The sequence below is a fragment of the Heterocephalus glaber genome, unplaced genomic scaffold (genome assembly GCF_053883595.1).
Source record: "Heterocephalus glaber isolate CG9 unplaced genomic scaffold, H.glaber_assembly_v1.0 deba00001600, whole genome shotgun sequence".
NCBI lineage: Eukaryota > Metazoa > Chordata > Mammalia > Rodentia > Bathyergidae > Heterocephalus > Heterocephalus glaber.
The window spans coordinates 7,254,005-7,272,054 of NW_028258372.1; the positions used below are offsets into that span (position 1 = coordinate 7,254,005).

Genomic DNA, 18,050 nt, shown 5'->3' on the forward strand with positions numbered 1-18,050 from the left:
TCTTTAGAGGTGTGATTAAAAAATATGGTGAATGTTGCTGCCAAGTGTTTTTGTTGTTTTTGGTTTTGGTTTTTTGAGTCAGGGTCTCCCTTTGTAGTTCAGGCTGGCCTCGAACTCTCAGCGATCCTCCTGCCTCAGCCTCCGAGTGCTGAGATTACAAGCGTGGGACACCACGCCCGGCTTTGCCAAGTGTTATTGAACAGAAAGCAGGCTCATAAAGATGTTGCTGTTATCCTCATCCACTTTATTCACCAGTCTTGGCACTGCAACTTCTGGCTCTTCTACAAAGTCAGAATGACCATGAAAAGTTAAGGTTTTTGAGGAGATCAAGAACAGTGTGTTCTTAATTTTTTAAAAATTTAAATACTCATCATAAGCTGGCGGATTTAGCTCAGTGGTTCTGCCGCCTGCTCTGCAAGCGCAGGGACCCAAGTTCGATCCCCAATACCAAAAAAATAAATACTCATCATATTTTTGGACAGGAATGTAAAAATAGTGATATATATCTCATCTTGCTTATAGACTTTTTTTTTTTTTTGAGACAGAGTCTCGCTCTGTAGTTCAGGCTGGCCTTCAACTCACTACGTGGCCCAGGCTGACCTCAAACTCACAGCAATCATCCTGCCTCAGCCTCCCGAGTGCTGGGATTATAGGCATGTTCCACCACACTGGGTTTATAAATTTTTTTTTTTTTTTTTTTTGTACCGGGGATTGAACTCAGGTCCTTGTGCTTGTGCAGCAGGCAGTGAAACCACTGAGCTAAATCCCCAGCCCTATAAATGTCCTTTTAAGTTTGCTCAGGTTTAGTCAGGTTTTTTTGTGGGAGCATGAGGGATGGCTGAAGGTATTAAACCCAGGGTCTTTGCACCTAGCTGGATTCTCAGCTCTTTTCTTTTCTTTTCTTTTCGAGATAGGGTTTCGCTAAGTTGCCCAGGTGGACTAGAACTTGTGATCCTCCTGCTTTACCCTCCTAGAGTACTGGGATAGTCAGTTGTTTTTCCTGCAGATATTGGGAGTTGTTTAAATATGTGAACCTGGCATGGTGGTGCACATCCATCATCCTAGCTACTCAGGAGGCTGAGACAGGAACATCTTAAGTTTGAGGCCACCCTGACCTCTTAGCATGACCCTGTTTCAAAATAAGAAGGGGTGGGGATATAGGTCAGTGGTACAGTCCTTGTCTGGCATGTGCAAAGCTGTGGTTTCAATCCCTATTACCACCACCACCAAAAAAAAAAGTTAATAGGTATAAGTTTAGTGTATTTATGTGGAAACAAAAAAACTGGAGTAATTGGCTTCAAATATTAAAAAGCAGGCACTGTCGTGAGTAAAAGTCTGGTCCTTGAGTCAGCTGCCTGGGTGTGATTCTAGCTTACCCACTGCATTACATTGTGTTTGGACAAGGTGAAACGACTATGCTTCAGCTTCCTCATCTGCAAGATGGGGATAAAAATATACTAATCACTGTAAAATTAAGTGAAAATTGAGTTTAGTAGATTTAAAGCATTTAATATATATAATTTCTAAAACTTAATATATGTAATAAATCCAGGTTGAGCATCTGAAATTTGAAATGCTCCAAAATCCAAAACATTTTGAGCATCAGTAGGACACCACAAATGGAAAATTCCACACCTGACCTGATAGACAAAATGTAGGCATGCTAAAAATTTTGTTCAAAATTGATCTTCAGGCAGTGTCTGGAAACAAATGAGTTTCCTATATGAATTTGGGCCCCGTCCCCAAGATACCTTGTTATGTACATGCAGATTTTTAAAAATCTGAAATTTAAGTTCCAGGCCTTTTAGGTGAAGGATATTCAACCTGTACTAAATAAATGTTATTTTTGTTAAGTGACCAATCTATCGAAAAAAATTTCTATATGCCTAGAATAAGATATAAAATCTGCAGTTCATTTTTGAGTGTTGTTGAATGCAGACTTCATAAACACTTTCTTTTCTTTAATCACCTGTTTTCTACAGAGGCTGCCTATGTGGCCACCCCCATAGCCATGGTCCAGGCAGCCCTGACTCTTCTAAATGATGCCTCTGATCTTCCTAAGGCGTAAGTTTGCTTTCCTTCTAGTGAGAAGTTACCTTTTTTATCTGTGTTATATTTTGTTATTTTTATTTGATTTTCAGGCTGTAGTTCTGCACAGAAGTATTTATAGTTCCTTTGTTTCAAAAGTATAGGCTAATTAAAATAGTGAGAAGGTCAGTTCGTTACTGGCCTTTGTGAATAACTGTAGAGGTAAAGCAGAAGAAATAGAGAAGTCTGAAACCATGTAATTTGGCTTCACTTTCCTTATAAAAATAGCTCAAGTCCAGAGCCCAGCACTCAGAAAAGGTCGCTATTGTTAAATAGTATTAACAGGAGCTTCTAATCAGCGCTGAGTGAACCCCAGCTGGCAGGGAAACTGTGACTGACATCAGGTGTGAAATGAGTCCTGGAATCCTGGCTAGATAGCCATCAAATGTACTTTTACTGGAACATTTAGCTGATTCCTTAAAACTAGCCCAGTTTTACAAATGAACATAAGCTTGCAGCTGAGAAATAAATGAGGCATAACCCAAAACAATAAAAGTAAAATTTGTATACTAAAACCTACAATATTCAGATACTTAAATACTCTTTGAAAATATTTGGTGTTTTGCAAATGTTAGCTATTAAAGAAACTTCTTTTTCATCCAATTTCAGTCCTGTTTATTCATTAGTCTGAAGACTCTTTAAAAACAGCAGCACTCAGGTTGATGGTGAGCAGCCAGTAGCATGGGAACAATCTCACCAGGAACCGAGCCAGTCTCAGCAGGAGTGGCTGTGACACTAATTTCACCTTTTGAAAAATAGCCATTTGTGGGCTGCCACCTGCCTCGCAAGCACAAGGTCCCGACTTCGATCCCTGGTACCGAAAAGAAAAAAAAAGCCATTTGTTCATTTGGCTGACTTTAGGACTAGAATCAAAAATAGCCATGATAAGATGAAGACTCAGGTTTTCAGGAATTCTGCATGGACTTGCTAACACAGGAGGGCCTGGAGAGGAGAGGTATGAGCTATTTTTCTTTTGTTGTTGTTTTACAGGGGCGGGGTCTTCACACCTGGAGCAGCTTTCTCCAGAACAAAATTGATTGACAGACTCAACCAACATGGTATTGAATTTAGTGTCATTAGCAGCTCTGAAGTCTAAACATTTGAAGAATTAACTGAAGTCATAAAAGCATGAATTAACAGCTTCTGTATTTGATATTTTAAATTCTTCTATAAGCCTATCTGACTATATATGGAAAAGATTGTTAAATCTAAAATATCTATACATTAAAAGCAGGAAATTACTAGCTTACCTTAAACTTCAGATCCCAGCTGATTTTATGATTTTATTGCTTGTCAGAGAAAACTAATATTTGACTTACTTTTTCATTGAAGTGTTTCTGATGAATTTTTACGAATGAGCTGGTAGGTCAGATGGTGGAGCAGGTGTCCCTGCCTGTTGCTAATGGCATTCTTCAGCGAGAGTGCTCAGGCTCGAGTCCAGCTTCGGCAGTCCCCGTTGCCTTACTTGCTGTGGGATCAAATGGATCCTCACCCTCCGGTGAGTTTCTCTGCATATTGCGTGAGCTTTTGCTAAATGAAACTGCACTTTTTTCTATTTTAGCCTGGTTTTTCATCTGTCTACACTGACTAATTTTGGACTGTTACCTAAGTTGAATAATAAAGGGTTGTCAATGATGGTTTTTTCATTTGGACCGTCCTGTTTATGTAGTGGTAGACATGTGCTTCTTGACATGATTTGAACCTGTTTACTGCCAGTAATTGGGCTTGTCATATTTTTCTTTCCCTAGTTCTGTACCTAAAATTAGTTTTAAGAAAACAGCTTGTAAGTTTCTGTTGATCTTCACTGCTTAAGCAGAATTTTTCTCTAATTTACTTTTTATGTTTTAACTAGGTTTTTTATTAAAGCCTTAAAATAAGGTGAAGGACTTTTCCTATTACATTAATCATAAACACATACGTAGTGTTCATGTTGTTTATTATGTAAAAGAGACAGCTGCCCTTTATGAATTTCTGCTCTTAAATGAGGAGCATGAGATCTATCGAAGTATATTATTCATGTTAGGAGACTCTTCTGTACTGTCAGTACTAAAGATGGGGGGGTGTCTAACTTAAAGAGGGAAGATTCTTTTTTAAATTTTATTTTCATCAATAAGTGATTGTATATGGGGGGTACAAGATAACATTTCACTACATGTATACATTATAGAGTGAGCAGAGTAATTGGAATATCATCTCAAATATTTGTCATATTTTTGGTGGGAACATTTAAAATCCTATTAGCAATTCTGAAATACACATTACTATTAACTATCGTAGTTTGCTGTGGGATAGAACACTCAAACTTATTCCTCCTAACTATAACTTTGTACCCTTTGGCCAACATCTCCTTTTCCCCATTTACACCCTCCCCTAATCCCCTGGTAGCTACTGTTCTCCTCTGTCCTTCTGTCAGTTCTCCTTTTTTAGATTCCACATATAAGATCATATGGTGTTTGCCTCTCTGTGCCTAGCTTATCTCACTTAATAGTGCCCTTTAGGTTCAGCCATGTTTTCACGAATAACAGAATATCCTGTTGTTTTTTTTTAAGGCTAGATAGTATTCTGTTGTGTATATGTAGTGAATGTTTAAATTTTTAAAAGTGTATTACAGTAAAAGAGACATTATTATTAACCCTCCTCAAAATACTTTCTCTCACTTCAAACACACTTATCTCATAATTCTGGGCACTTTCTGAAACAGTTATACAAGCCACTTTCTTGTCTTTACAAAGTATGATTAAAAAAAAAATATGGTGAATGCTGCTGCCAAGTACCATGTAAGGAAATACAGGCTTGTAAAAACATTATGGTGTAGGGGCCGGGGATTTAGCTCAGTGGTTTTGCCACCTGCTGTGCAAGGACCTGAGTTCGATCCCCAGTACCCAAAAAACCCAAAACATTATGGTGTATCTTCATCCACCTTATTTACCATGTGACTTCTGGCTTTTCCTCAACATCAAAATGACCATGCAAGGTAAACATTTTGAATCAATTCAGGACATCAAGGCAGCCACAACACCACAACTAAATTTTAATGGTAAATGCTTACTGATCACTTCTGTGTGCAAGTGTGTACAGTGGTACCTTGGTTCACAAACTTAATTTGTTCCACAATTCTGGAGAAGATGGCCACATTTGTGTTTGTGTGGAGAAGATGGCTGTGGTCGTGTTCATCACCCGATGCAGAGTTTGAGAACAGAAGCAAAATTTTGCCAGACGCTTTTGTTCACAAACTGGTGTTTGTGAACTGAGGCACTGCTGTATATTTATTAACCATCTGCTGTAAATACTGATAATGTATCCATATAATGATGAGAAAAGACAGGCTTAGAGAGGGGAAGTCAGTTGCCCCAAATCTTCAAATTGATAAATGATGGACTTAACCAGGATTTAACCCTGGGCTCTGATCCCAGAGCTCAGTCTGCTAACCATTTACCTCTGGTCTCTCATTCCACCTTCATCCTGCATGTGGTTTCATTTTCATGATTTAAAATCAAACTGAAGGAAAATTGTTTCAATTAAAAAAGGTAGAACTAGGTTAAGTGGGTGAATTAAGCCCCATTGTCTCCACAGTGAGCTTTACAACTTGGAGCTCAAGTGTTTGCAGGGTTCACTCTGTGCATCCTTACTGTTTGATGTGCAGTAAATATTCTCTCTTTTTCACTATGAAAGCAATGTCATTTTTCAGTTTCCACAGGCTGGATTCAAGCAGGTCCCCAAAGTCCTTTAGCATCTGTGACTGTTGGTATACAAACGGCTGGAGCATTTGATCATCTTCCTAAAAAACAAGTGAAAGAAAAAAATGATAATAGTAGATTTCATATCACTAGAGTAAGAAATGTTTTGTGGATGTACATGGGGTGTGCTGTAAGTTTTCCCTTTGGTGTAGAAAAGTGCATTTGAAAGTGGCTGGTAGTGTCAGTAAGCTACGTAGGAGCAACCTGGTTTCTGGAGGCTGCCAGGATGCCCAAAACCGGTGAGATCATCCAAATATTTCAGATTGGAATGTTATGTATTCTTTCAATACTGTAGAAGTTCTGAGGTTTGCAAGGAAGTCATGTGGGTGGAGGTTCTCTTATCTCTTATGATGTATCCCTTATCCCATGGAAATAGCTTATCCTGAGAGGAGATTTGCTGCTAGTCAGGGGCCACTTGGAGAATGTCTACTGAAGGGTACTGGAGCCTAATTTTCCACAGAACCAATGGAGAAAGGAGATGAATTGCAGGGTTCTAGGGTATGGTATCTTCAACCTATAGTGGGTAAATGCCTAATAATTTTTTTTTTTTTTTTGGTACTGGGGATCGAACTTGGGACCTTCTGCTTGTGAGGCAGGCGGCGGAACCACTGAGCTAAATCCTCGGCAATGCCTAATAATTTTTAAGGGGCTGTACTGATAATATGTCTCTAGCTATGTATGAGAGTTTCTGTTGTTTCGTATCTTCTCCAAGTCTTGATGTTATTTTTTAATGTTTGCTAGTATGAATGGCTTATAATGGTATCTCATTGTATTTCCCAAGCTATTAATGAACATAAGCACGTTTTCATACATCCATTGCCTTTTTGATTTCCTCCTGTGTAAAGTTCCTGTTCATGTCACTTGAACATTTTTTTTCTATTGGATTGTCTAGCTCTGTTTTTTTTTGTAGTTCTTTATTTGGATATTAGTTCATTGTATGGTAAATGTGTTGCAGATAATTTTCTCCATCGCTTTTGGCTTTCATTTTGGTATCTTTTGATGGGTCAGAGTTCACAATTTTAGTGTAGGTGGCTTTGTTTTTTTTGGTACCGGGCATTGAACTCAGGACCTTGCACTTGCAAGGCAGGCGGGGTGCTACTGAGCTACATCCCCAGCCCAGGTGTGTGGCTTTCTTGAAAGCCAATTTTTCTTTTGGCTTTGTTTTGTCATACATAAGAAGCCTTTTCGACGGTGAGGTCATGAAAGATGGTCTCTTCTAACAGTGACAGGGTTGTGCCAGGTGTGGTGGTGCCTGTAATCCCAGTACTCAGGAGCCTGGACTACATATAGGACATAGCGCAAGACCAGCCTAAACTACATAGCAAGACCCTGTCTCAAAATAAAAAAACATGACATCGCAAGGACCCGAGTTTGATCCCTGGTACCTAAAAAAAAAAAACATGACGGTGTTGTGTCTTTCGCACTTTTAGTTCTTTAATTCTCATCTAAAATTGATTTCTAAGTATAGTTTTAGAATTGAATTCACTTTCACTTTCCCCGTGTTAGTTAGCTTTGTGTCACTGTGACAAATCCCTGAGATAAACAACTTAGAAGGAGGAAAGGTTTATTGTGGTCTAGTTGCCCTGGACCTGTGGCTGCACAGTACATCATGGTGGCAGGAGTGCATGGCAGAGGAAGACCGTTCACCTCATGGTGACCAGGAAGTGGCGGCGGGGGGTGGTGGTGGACACTAGGTCCCAAGGTCCCAGTCCCCTCTCAGGAGCATCCCTCAGTGACCAACTTCCATCACACCTGAAAATTCCACCACCTGCCAGTAGTGCTACCTACCAGCCAGGGACCAGGCTTTAGCACGTGAGCCTTCAGGACACATTTCCAATCCACACTATAACATCTGAATTCCTGTTCTCCAGGCACTGTTTATGGAAGTGTCTATGTTGCCACACTCATCTGCAGCTCCACTTGGTCTACCATCAAGTCTCTAGTCTAGAACGAATCTATTTTTTGACCTTCTGTTCTTTTTCCTCATCACCTGTATTTGGGTCAGCACCTTAAAATAAGTTGATACCAAGTAGGGCAAGTCTTCCTACCATGTTCTTCCTCCTGGTCTTTGCAATTCCATGTAAATTATAGATCATGAGGTGGGGCTCCATTTCATTTGCTTGGGAATACACTGAATCTTGGGAAGAAGTGACAGATTTACAATAGCAAATCTTCCAAGCTATGGAAACATGGCATGTTTCTCTATTGTGAGGGCATCTTCTTTAACATTTAAAACAAGTTTTAAATTTTTCCTCGTAGAAGTCCTGCATATTTTATGTTGTAGGCTTAAGTATTTCATATATTTGATACAACTATAGTTGGGATATTTTTATTTAAAATGATTTTGTTTATTGCTGCTATATTCAAATACAATTAATTTTTAAGTATTGATTTTAATCCAGAACTTTGTAATTCTATTGATTTATTTATAAATTGTGTGGGATTTCCCACTGATATGAGCATGTTAACTGGGAATAATAATGGACCCTGCCCAGTGTAGTGGGGAGAATATGCTGTGGAGCACCACTGGCCAGGTGGGATCTGAGCCTTGCAGTTTGCTAAGAACATGTATCTTTAGACACGTTTGCCAACCTCACTCGTGCCTTTAATCCACTGACTGTAAACTAGGTCAGTAATAGGACCTGTCTCGTAGGATGGTTGTGAGCTGTGAGTCACTAAATGTAATGTAAATGTATGCTATTATTGAAAGTCCTTTTTCCCTTCCCAAATCCTTCCACTTTGTATTTCTTGTCTCACTGTACTGGTTAGAACCTCAAGTACAGAAATGAATGGGCCAGCATCCCTGACTCCTCCCTAATCTGAAAAAGAAAGCTTTAGGTCATTCACTGATGAGCAACATGTTAGCTCTTTGCCTGAGATTGTCCTTACACATTGAGGAATGTCTATTTTATTTTTAGTTTGTCAGTAGGATGCTCAATTTTTTTACATGCTGCTTGTTTATATTGAAATAATCAGATTGTTTTTCTCTTATAATCTCTTAATGTGATGAATTATATTTGGTTTTATAATGATAAACTAAGCTTGAATTTCTGGGATATTCTATATATTGTATTTTTTTGTTTTGATTTGTTTTTTTGTTTTTTGGTACCAGGGATCAAACTCAGAGAGGCAGGCAGTAGAACCACTGAGCTAAGTCCCCGGCCCTATATATTGTAAAGAGAATGAATATCCTGGCCATAGCTGTGTGGAACTAGCCAAATATGCACTAAAATAGGAAGGCCAGAACAAAGATGGATAGAGGCCTGAGAAAGCAGAGGGCCCACACTTGTAAGGCTTTAACTTGCTATCTGCTTAAACACACACATTCCACCCCAAGCAGAGAAAAGGCAGTTATCGGGGATGCCTAAGTTTAAAATGTCTAAATTGAATGGAAGGAGGCTCCAGGATTTGGGTTACTTACGGGGGGTGTACACTGTCTCAGTCTGAGAAACCGCCCTCGTGCCATGTTCATGCTTTGGTAGAACGCCTTAAGAGCTTTGGCAAAGTCTCTGTTGCAGCCGGCTTGCTGAGTGCACATTTGCTTAATCTCAGTGGCTGATGGCAGTCGTCCTGTGGTCTGAGTTATCTTCAGGGTATTGGAAAGCTGATGGGCTAGGGTAGAAAAGAAAGTTTTGTTTATTCATCTGTGTAGTTATCTCTATACTTATATATTTTGGTGTCATTCTTGTATATCTGCATTTATAGTATCAGTTTGGACCCATCCCAAGAAACCTCAGGGAAGAAAAAAAATATCTTGGATTTTTTTGTTTATGAAACAAGATACTGTATACATTAACTCATTAAGAAGTTCATACCTTAGAAGAATACAGGGCCTTGGGAATAACCACGACCGCAGCGGTCTCACCTTGTTGACCAGAACCAGTTTTCTTCAGTGATTCCTTGAGAAACACATTTTCCCTTCTTAGGGTTCTGTTTATGTTTCTGAGGAGTTCCGTCTCCTGCTCTAACTTGAGCGTCTTCAGATAAAGTTCCAGTGTCTGATTTGATGTAGGCTACAAAAGATGTCGTTTCGGCTTTTTGCTGGATTGCCTGCGTATCCTTTGAGTCTGACGGTTTTTACTGTCTCAGGAAAACCAGGTGGGATTGGGATGGGGACGCTGGTGAGCAAGGCTTAAGCCCCTCAGGCTAATCAGGAATCTGTCACAAAAACTTGTTGAGGGAATAAACACTGATGATCCTCAAGCACCTGCCATCTGAGATTTTCTAGTCATCTCTGATGCCAGTTTTTATGTCACAGGTACACACCAGGCCTGTGTCCTTCACACTGGAAAGTTTCTTGGTGTCTAGCATGATGTGGCCTTCACCTGTGACTATGAGGTCCAGCTGAGAGCACCTCAGCTCAGCACAGCCTTCTGTAGCGTGGAAGAGACACCATGGAGAAAAGGAAGTCTCAGTTGTCTGGCCTAGGCGGGGTGAGGAGATGACAGACCCTGAGTACCTGCTGCACTAGAAGCCAGGGGCCCAGGGGAAAGACGAGTCTTGCCCAGATCAACAAGCCTCCCTCCTTCCCTCTTCTGCAGCACGAGGCGTACTGACATTGCCTCTGACTGAATAGTGTACCATGCAAAAGAAGTGAGCACGGTACCTTGAAGGCCCCACAAATCAGCTATGAGAGCATTTGTCTGTAAATAATTCAGAAACTTCTGAGATGCACTGAAGGCTGTGAATTGGACAGTCTCTTCAATTTGGGGATTCACAGTTTTCCATACAGGTTTGGTATATAAAGTGATTGGGAGATCATACATTCTGTAACTGAGGAAACATAAAATACAATTTAGAATCGGAACGCATTTTAAAAGTGGGGGGAGGGGTCAATGAGCCAAAAAATTACAACCCATGCAGCAGTTAGAGAAAAGGATGGCTAAGAACCAATGCTCATGATTGCTGCCTCCACGTCTTAACATTGCTGTCATCACTACATGACTAATAATGTCTAACGGGAAGAAGGATTTTTTCTATTTAGATACTGTAAAATTATTAATTTTCCATGTAAGGTGGTTTAGTTTTGTTCTTCAAAGTATCCTTTTCTTTATTGCTTCATCTTTCAGTATGCTTGCAACCTAATCAGTTTAACCATATACAGTGCATCTATCATGTTGTAGTACAGTTCTTTTATTTCCAACAAAAACATTGTACTTAGTTAATATAGTTTCACTGGATGCTCATTCTAGTAAGATTAGACTCTACTGCTTCAATCACATAAAGGTTCAGTACCACCTAACCACAGTGCAGTAATGTAGAGGGACATGCGGCTTTTCTAATGGGAGGGGGGGTCATTTTGCAATTGGGCAAACAGGAAGATTAACATTTCATGATAAACTCATCTTTTAAGCTTGAGGAAGACTCCCTCCCTCCAGGAGTCACACAGTACGAAGTCTGTGCCAGCAGTTCTGTGATGCAGGCTGGTACCTTATCTGAATGCCCCTCTTTGCATCTTCCTTTAGCCACTTGATGCCAAGGCAATGGACAGTGTGAATCTGGAAATCAATCCTCTTGCCCAGCAGCTCCAAGGGGTCAGTAACCACATCCTCCTCGCTCTGTGCTCTACAAACAGAAGAGGTGAACATTGATTTCAGATTATGCTGGGTGCAAGCAAGTTAGTACTGTGATGTCAAGGGAAGGAAAGAGAATCCTTAAGGAATAGCCAATTTCACCAGAGGAAGAGTAGGTAATATTACCAGTTGTTGAGTTCATTCAAGAGACTTAATAGGAGCCCACTCTACCCTTCTGCTTCAAGGTGATAATGGAGCATCTCAGGAGCTCACAGCCTGGAGGAGAACAGATTGTAAACAGCACCATATAATAGATGCACACAGGTGTGGGTGCTAAACTTGCACTGAAGATTTAGGTAGGTCCCCAAGGGAAGGAGGGAAAGCCAGCTGGATGCCCAGGTACAGCCTCCAAAATTATTTTCCTGGGTGAATTCTTTTTAGTTCAGAGTTCATCTCAGGACTGCAAGCTCAGATACTAATTTGGACAAGCTTTTCAACAGAGGACCTCTCACATCAACCAAGCTCACAAAGTCTGAGACCCATAAATGAGAGTACCACTTTATTAATTTGTAGTATAACTAGTAAGCAGCCTAGAGGGCAAGGTAGCCAAATGACCAGAAGGTTGCTGGAGTCCCAGCAGAGACATTGAGTAAGTCGGCTTGGTCTCTTGATTACAGGACCTTAAGTTTCTTTACACCCTTCTTGAGCTAGTTTCCTCTTCAGCAAGACAAAAAGGTGCACTGCATGCCTATGAGATGTTGGCATCCAAACCAGGCCCCTGCCAGCATCTATGTTTAGTATTGCTAAAAGACTTTAGCTTTTTATAAACTTCCTGTGGCCCAAGAGAAAAAAACAGACATCCTGAGGGGAAGTTAGGATGGAACTGAGAGCTTAAAACAAAGCCTGTACCCACAGAAGATCAGATAGCCCAGGAAGAGGTCAGGGATCTCAATCCCTACTTTGAGGAGAAAAGAAAGTGGTCAGGCCTCTGCCAAGGAGAAGGAGTGAGGTAGGAAAATCATCTTTCTGCTTCTGGGTCCTGGGCCTCATCAGCAGGTTGGACCGTCAGCATGGACAAGCATCCTGTGTGTGATACGAGACCTCAGTGCCAGGAGAGGCTGTGAGGGAAAGTCCCACAACACACTGGCTTCCTTCTCTGAGGGTCCACTTCTTGGATCCAATTTGGGTTTTTTGGTTCTTGGCCAAGTCTCCTTCTACTACACCTCCTACTTCCCTGCCTCTGTGGGATGATCCTTCATTCCTTTGGTCCCCAGGGCAGTGCTGAGCTGTCTTGAATGCTGCTGGGCATTCCAGGTCAGCTGGTTTGGGTATGGCAAATGTCAGATTCAGTGAGGCCAACTCATGAGTGAATGTGTTCATGTGTCTCACAAATGACCACTTCAGGTATGCCCACCCCGTCAGGGGAACTCAAGCTTGCTGTGTGTGACTGACCCTGAACTAGGGAAGGGGCAGAGGAGATACCCACTGTCCTGCTGGGGAGCAAGGGGTGATGTGGATGTGCAGCACTGCCTCCTCCAGCCCGTCACAGTTCAGAAACTCCACTTGGTCCTCAAACTGCATACAGTAGGCAAGTGACTGGAGCCAGATGTGGGCTGAGCCCAAGTGGATGACCTCGACAGGATCCCAGAAAGGGTCATCCTCCTGAGCCACAGGGCTGTCTTCTCTATCTAGAAAATGCTGGTAAAGTTCCTCCATTAGGAATTTCCTATTGATAAACTTGACTTTTGACCAAATCCACACCTGAAAACATAGAGGTAGGGCACCAATATTTTATTTCATCTGCTGCTGTAACTTCATCTCATTGATTTTTCCCAGCATGAACCCTCTAATGGCTGAGGTTTGTGTGCCCAAGACCACATACTACTTTTAGCAAATTTAGCTTTGGTGAAGCCCTTCAAGAACACCACGTTCATCCCGGACCTGTTGTCGCTCCAGCATTGAGTTGTTTGAGTCTAGGAGGTGACTCAGAGGAGATGATGAGGGAATTAGAAACAGATACTCCCAGGAGAAATGAAGGTTTTGGGTTTATGGCACAAAGAAGAATGTCCTCGAAAGTCCTAATCCCTGGGACCATTAAATATGCTTACATTACATGGCAAAGGGAATTAAGGTTGCAGGTGGAATTAAATTCACTTACCAGCTGCCCTTAAAATGAGTTTAGTCTGAATTTTCCAGGTGGACCCAGTATAATCACAAGGGCCTTTGATGTGGAATGAGGCAGAAGGGCCAGAGAAAGATGCGAGAGAACCAGGGTCAGAGAGGTGACTTGTGGGTAACTGTGAAGATGGAGGAAGATGACCGCGCCAAGGAATGTTGATGCCTCTGGAAGCTGGAAAATGCAAGGAAACAGATTTTCCATTGAGCCTCCAGAGAGCAAGGTGGTCCTCTTGACACCTTGCTTTTAGCCCGGTGGGACCCATGGGCTTCTGGCCCACAGAACTAAAAGGCAGCAAGTCTAGGTCATTTCATGGTTTGTGGTAATTTGTGACACACTAATAGAAGACAGAGGCAGATTGTTTGGAGACAAGCTGAGAACTGGCTCCAGAGCAGTTTCGCATCCATGTGTTGAGGAGACATTGTCCGCAGTTGGCAGGCAAATGTGGCAGATGTGCTTAGCTCCAATTTGCAGACCCAAAGAAGTTCCAGTCCTTGTTCAGGGCTTCACTCCCAGTGAGCAGCAAATTCAGAGCAAGACCCTGCTGCTCTCTGCCTCTCACTGGGCAAAGCCTCTGTATCAACACCTGCTGTGGAGCAAGGGACAAAATCTTAAACTGCAGCAGGAGGAACTCAAGTTAGAACATTTCTTGACTACAACTGTCGTATCAGAAGTAGTTACCAAAGATTTTTCTTTTGACAACCAGAATAAAAAACCCTAACAGATAAGGCATTCTTTCTCTGAGTGTTATGTATCTTCACTATCAGGACCCTTCAGGTTGGAGCAGGAGGATCACAAGTTCGAGCCCAGCCTGGCCACTTAAAGACTTAGACAGATCCTGTCTCAAAATAAAAAAGGGCTGGGGATAGGGATGTAGCTCAGTGCAAAAGCCTTCTCTCCAATCCCCGGTACTGCAAAAATAAACAAATAATTGTGATAGAAATACAAATTTCCTTCCTTTACTGCTGCCTCCAGCAAAGTGAAGAACCACAGTACTCTCAGTGTTGTGTAAGATCTAATGAGCTCATGGTGTTGGCATATGCTACCAGAAGCAGATTGCAACAGGAATTCTAGCAGTTTGGTTTTTCTGAAAGACTTTTAGGCTAGGGAACTAAGATAATGGGAATCAGGGTAATGAAGTGTGGCCACTACTTTATTAACTGTGGCTATCAGGCCTCAGGCCTGGTGAGAGGTGAAATTAGACGTCATGGTTGGCCTGAGGAGGAAACCAGGTCAGTGAAGCCCAGGGACAGGCTGGATACTGGTGTTGGCTCCCTCCCTGCCCCAAGGTAGGCCCACCACCCTGGCTCAGACTTCCTGCTAGATGTGCTGCTCACCTGAGCCAACAGCTATTGGCAAGTGTCACTGTAAAGGAGCTGCAAACTGGCAATGGTCACAGTTTAGAAAACCCTGCCTAGTCCTTGCAAAGCTCTGGCTTGCCCCCAGACTTTTCCTGGATGGGTGACTAACAGTTGCACGAGAGTGATGAGCATTCATAGTCCTTTCACTACAGGGTTGAACATTTACAAGACCAACCACCAAAACATGTCATGCAGGTCTACACCCAGGGCCCATGGCTGCTCCCTACAGTCTAGTCTTTCAGCTTTCAGAAGCACACGTGCATGTATGAGTACACACACATTCATATAAACACACACACACACACAGTGTCATAAAAAACTACCAGAAGTCACTATCAGCATTCTGGAGGGCTGGGGATTTAGCTCAGTGGTTTTGCCACCTGCTGCGCAAGCGCAAGGACCTGAGTTCAATCCCCAGTACCAAAAGAAAAAAAAAGAAAACAGAAGCATTCTGGAGACCTCCAAGAAAAGCAGGACTTCATTTTAGGAAAAGTCACTGGTACTGATCTTATTTTTTAAAATATTTTTTAAACAAATGGACAACCTTAAAGATGACAGATCATTTCCATGAATCTCTACATTAAAAAAGTAGAAAAAAAATTATCACAAAATTAGTGCCCAAACTCTTTTTGAGAGAATCCAGCATGGCTTATGCAGGAGCAATCCTGAACTGTGTGTGCTTGTGACAGTGATGTTAGGTTGAAGGACAATAGTATCTCTAAATGTCCCCAAGTCCTCAGCTCTCCTATGCCACTCACTTAAAAAATGTGAAAACTGCCCTGTGTCCTACTTCTGGTAACGGCAGGCTATGTAATTCAGGTAATCCTGCTAGCAACTAGAAAGGCTTCATTAACACATATTTCTTCAGATTACCCTTAATGACACAAAAGAAAACCCCCCCAGAATAACAGGGATAAGAGATGTAAAAATTACACATCTCCTTAAACCCAGGTCTGACGAGACAATAGGAAACTGCCAAGCCAAATTCTGGAGGGGAAAGCGTGGCCCTCGGGAGACCTGGGGAAATGGCAACACCAAAGCTATTTTTGCTGGGGAAACACACAAAAGGCACAAACACACTGAGGGGTCACAGTGGGACACAGGCCCCAGGGGACACAGCACAGATGTCAAGACTGACTGGGGACCCTCCCGAACCACAGGGAGACCCGAGCACAGTGAATGTAAGCATAGCGGGCACCAAACCCGCCCCCTGAGTGGAGGAGGCCTGAGCGATGCCAGGAGTTCACAGCCCGGGATTCAGGCCTGGCAGTGTCAGCAACTGGCACATGAAACCCAGTGAACTGGGTGGCAGGTGTTTGCAATATACATAATGTGAATGTATACATTTATAGTCTTTCTACATTTGTCATATTTCACAATTTTAAAAAGGTTTTAAATACTGTTCTTAAGGGCTGGGGTTATAGCTCAGTGCATAACATGTACTTAGCATGTGCAAGGCCCTGAGGTTCAATCTCCAGCACCAAGAAAAAAATGTTGATTTTTGACCCAGAAACTTTTGGCACCTTTAGGGTAACAAGCAGAGCAGTGAATCCCAGCGAGGTCTCAGATGTTCAGTAGAGCAGACTCCCAAATGGCTGATGCCAGCCCTCCTCTGTAGCCTCCATGTGGGGCTCCCCTGCTACCGCGGGGTTTACTTTAAGAGTTTGGAAGGCAGCAGCCTGCTGATCTCCACCAGAGAATTAGTGGCTGGGCCTCGTAGGATGGGAACTTGAGAGTTCACCAGAGCTAACTGCCTGGGGGCTGCTCAGAAAGCATCATACACAGGGCCACTACTAGATAGCCCTGTGAGGTTCTGGGGCTTAAGTCCATAAAAAAGACCTTCTTGGAGGGGAGAGCATTGGAATGTATCTGCCTCTGGAGCCAGTAAAATGGCTTTTTCCAGTCTTGTGAAAGTGTGGATTTTCCCATTGCTTTAAAATGGCAACTCTCTCTTCCGTATGCGTGCACGTGCACACACACACACACACACGCACACATGGACATGGGCACCATTACCAGTTGGATATGGTATGATATGACACTATGCAGGGGCGGCGGGGGACGAGAAGAGGGAACATGGAGGAAAGTGCCTCAGCACCCCAGCACATACTTGAAATTTTTGTGAAAATAACCTGTGTCCCTAGAAAACCCCCTGGGGAGGCTTGTGCCTGCCCACAGATACAGACTCACCTCATGAGTCCTTTGGTTGGTCACCTTCACCATGAGCTCTTTTTGCAGGTCATAGGCCCTGGAGTCTGATGTGCTAAGTTCTTCACCTTCAATTCCATTTTAAGTCCCTGGTGAAAAAAATACTTCTCACTAAATAGTCCATTTTTAAACTCATATCGCCTTTTGCAATTCACTTCCCTTGTAGTCTTGCTACACTCGGGCTTTCTGAAAGGACATGGTCCAACTCTTTGGTCCTTGGAATTTTACCAAGACGAATGGCAAAACACCAGAATTTCTCAATGATATCCTGGAACAGGTGCTTGCATACTTACTGAAATGATTAATTGTCTTAACAAGGTTCCTTCTGGCTGGAATTTTGTGTCACTAGCAGCTGACTCCAGCCCCAGGCCTCTCAGTGGTATGGCAGTCATTGTGGTTCCCAGACCCAGAGAGCCACTGGGACAATAATAACAGATGGGGTGGTTATGGCACTGGGCCTACACCAGCAGTAGCAGGAATGGGGCCCAGGCTGGCTGGGCAGGCTTGGGTGTTAGTCTAGTTTTTATCACTGTGTGGTCTCTGGAAAACCACATCTCTCTAGGTAGCAAGGTCCTTTCTGGACCTGACACTATGCTGTGACTCTTTCCTAGCTCTAGATAAATTACCTTCTTTAGCTCTTCACTCATTTGATTTGCTTCTGCAATCAGTGGCATGAGTTTGATGTAGTCCTGGAATACAGCCAGGACACTGGGGTCTGTTGGGCCATCTCCACTGCTCACAGCACCTGGTGAATGGAAATGAAAGCCTGTCATTTGTTCTGTGATATTTTCTAGCTATGGATACATTTATATGCTCATTCATTCATTCATTCACATAGTTGTCCCTTTCAACCCTGTTGGCTGCACCCTGACAGCAGACTCTGTGCCTTCAGGTCCCATTTTTGGTCTCAAAAAGCCTTTGATCCAAAGTGACTCCAGATTTTCCAGGTGGTGGTGGGTGGTGAAAT

The 18,050-nt window shown here is 42.4% G+C and overlaps 2 protein-coding genes across 3 annotated transcripts in view; one reads left to right on the top strand and one right to left on the bottom strand.

Annotated features, from left to right (window-relative positions):
- The window catches only part of Sccpdh (saccharopine dehydrogenase (putative)), a 34,407-nt gene extending 30,673 nt beyond the window's left edge, over positions 1-3,734 (top strand). The window contains exons 11-12 of one of the 2 annotated variants that reach the window (XM_004853484.4): positions 1,983-2,064; positions 2,698-3,734. In XM_004853484.4, coding sequence (XP_004853541.1) covers positions 1,983-2,064; positions 2,698-2,719 — 104 coding nt within the window. In that variant the 3' untranslated portion in view covers positions 2,720-3,734. The remainder of the gene's footprint in view (positions 1-1,982; positions 2,065-2,697) is intronic. The other variant, XM_004853483.4, reaches the window with a different exon arrangement.
- The window catches only part of LOC101705302 (kinesin-like protein KIF28), a 60,740-nt gene continuing 43,155 nt past the window's right edge, over positions 466-18,050 (bottom strand). Inside the window, 10 exon segments of the mRNA XM_087194085.1 lie at positions 466-5,866; positions 9,247-9,437; positions 9,691-9,838; positions 10,092-10,198; positions 10,432-10,598; positions 11,256-11,390; positions 12,825-13,099; positions 17,066-17,136; positions 17,139-17,172; positions 17,710-17,828. Of these exon segments, the coding sequence (XP_087050211.1) occupies positions 5,714-5,866; positions 9,247-9,437; positions 9,691-9,838; positions 10,092-10,198; positions 10,432-10,598; positions 11,256-11,390; positions 12,825-13,099; positions 17,066-17,136; positions 17,139-17,172; positions 17,710-17,828 (1,400 nt within the window). The 3' untranslated portion in view covers positions 466-5,713.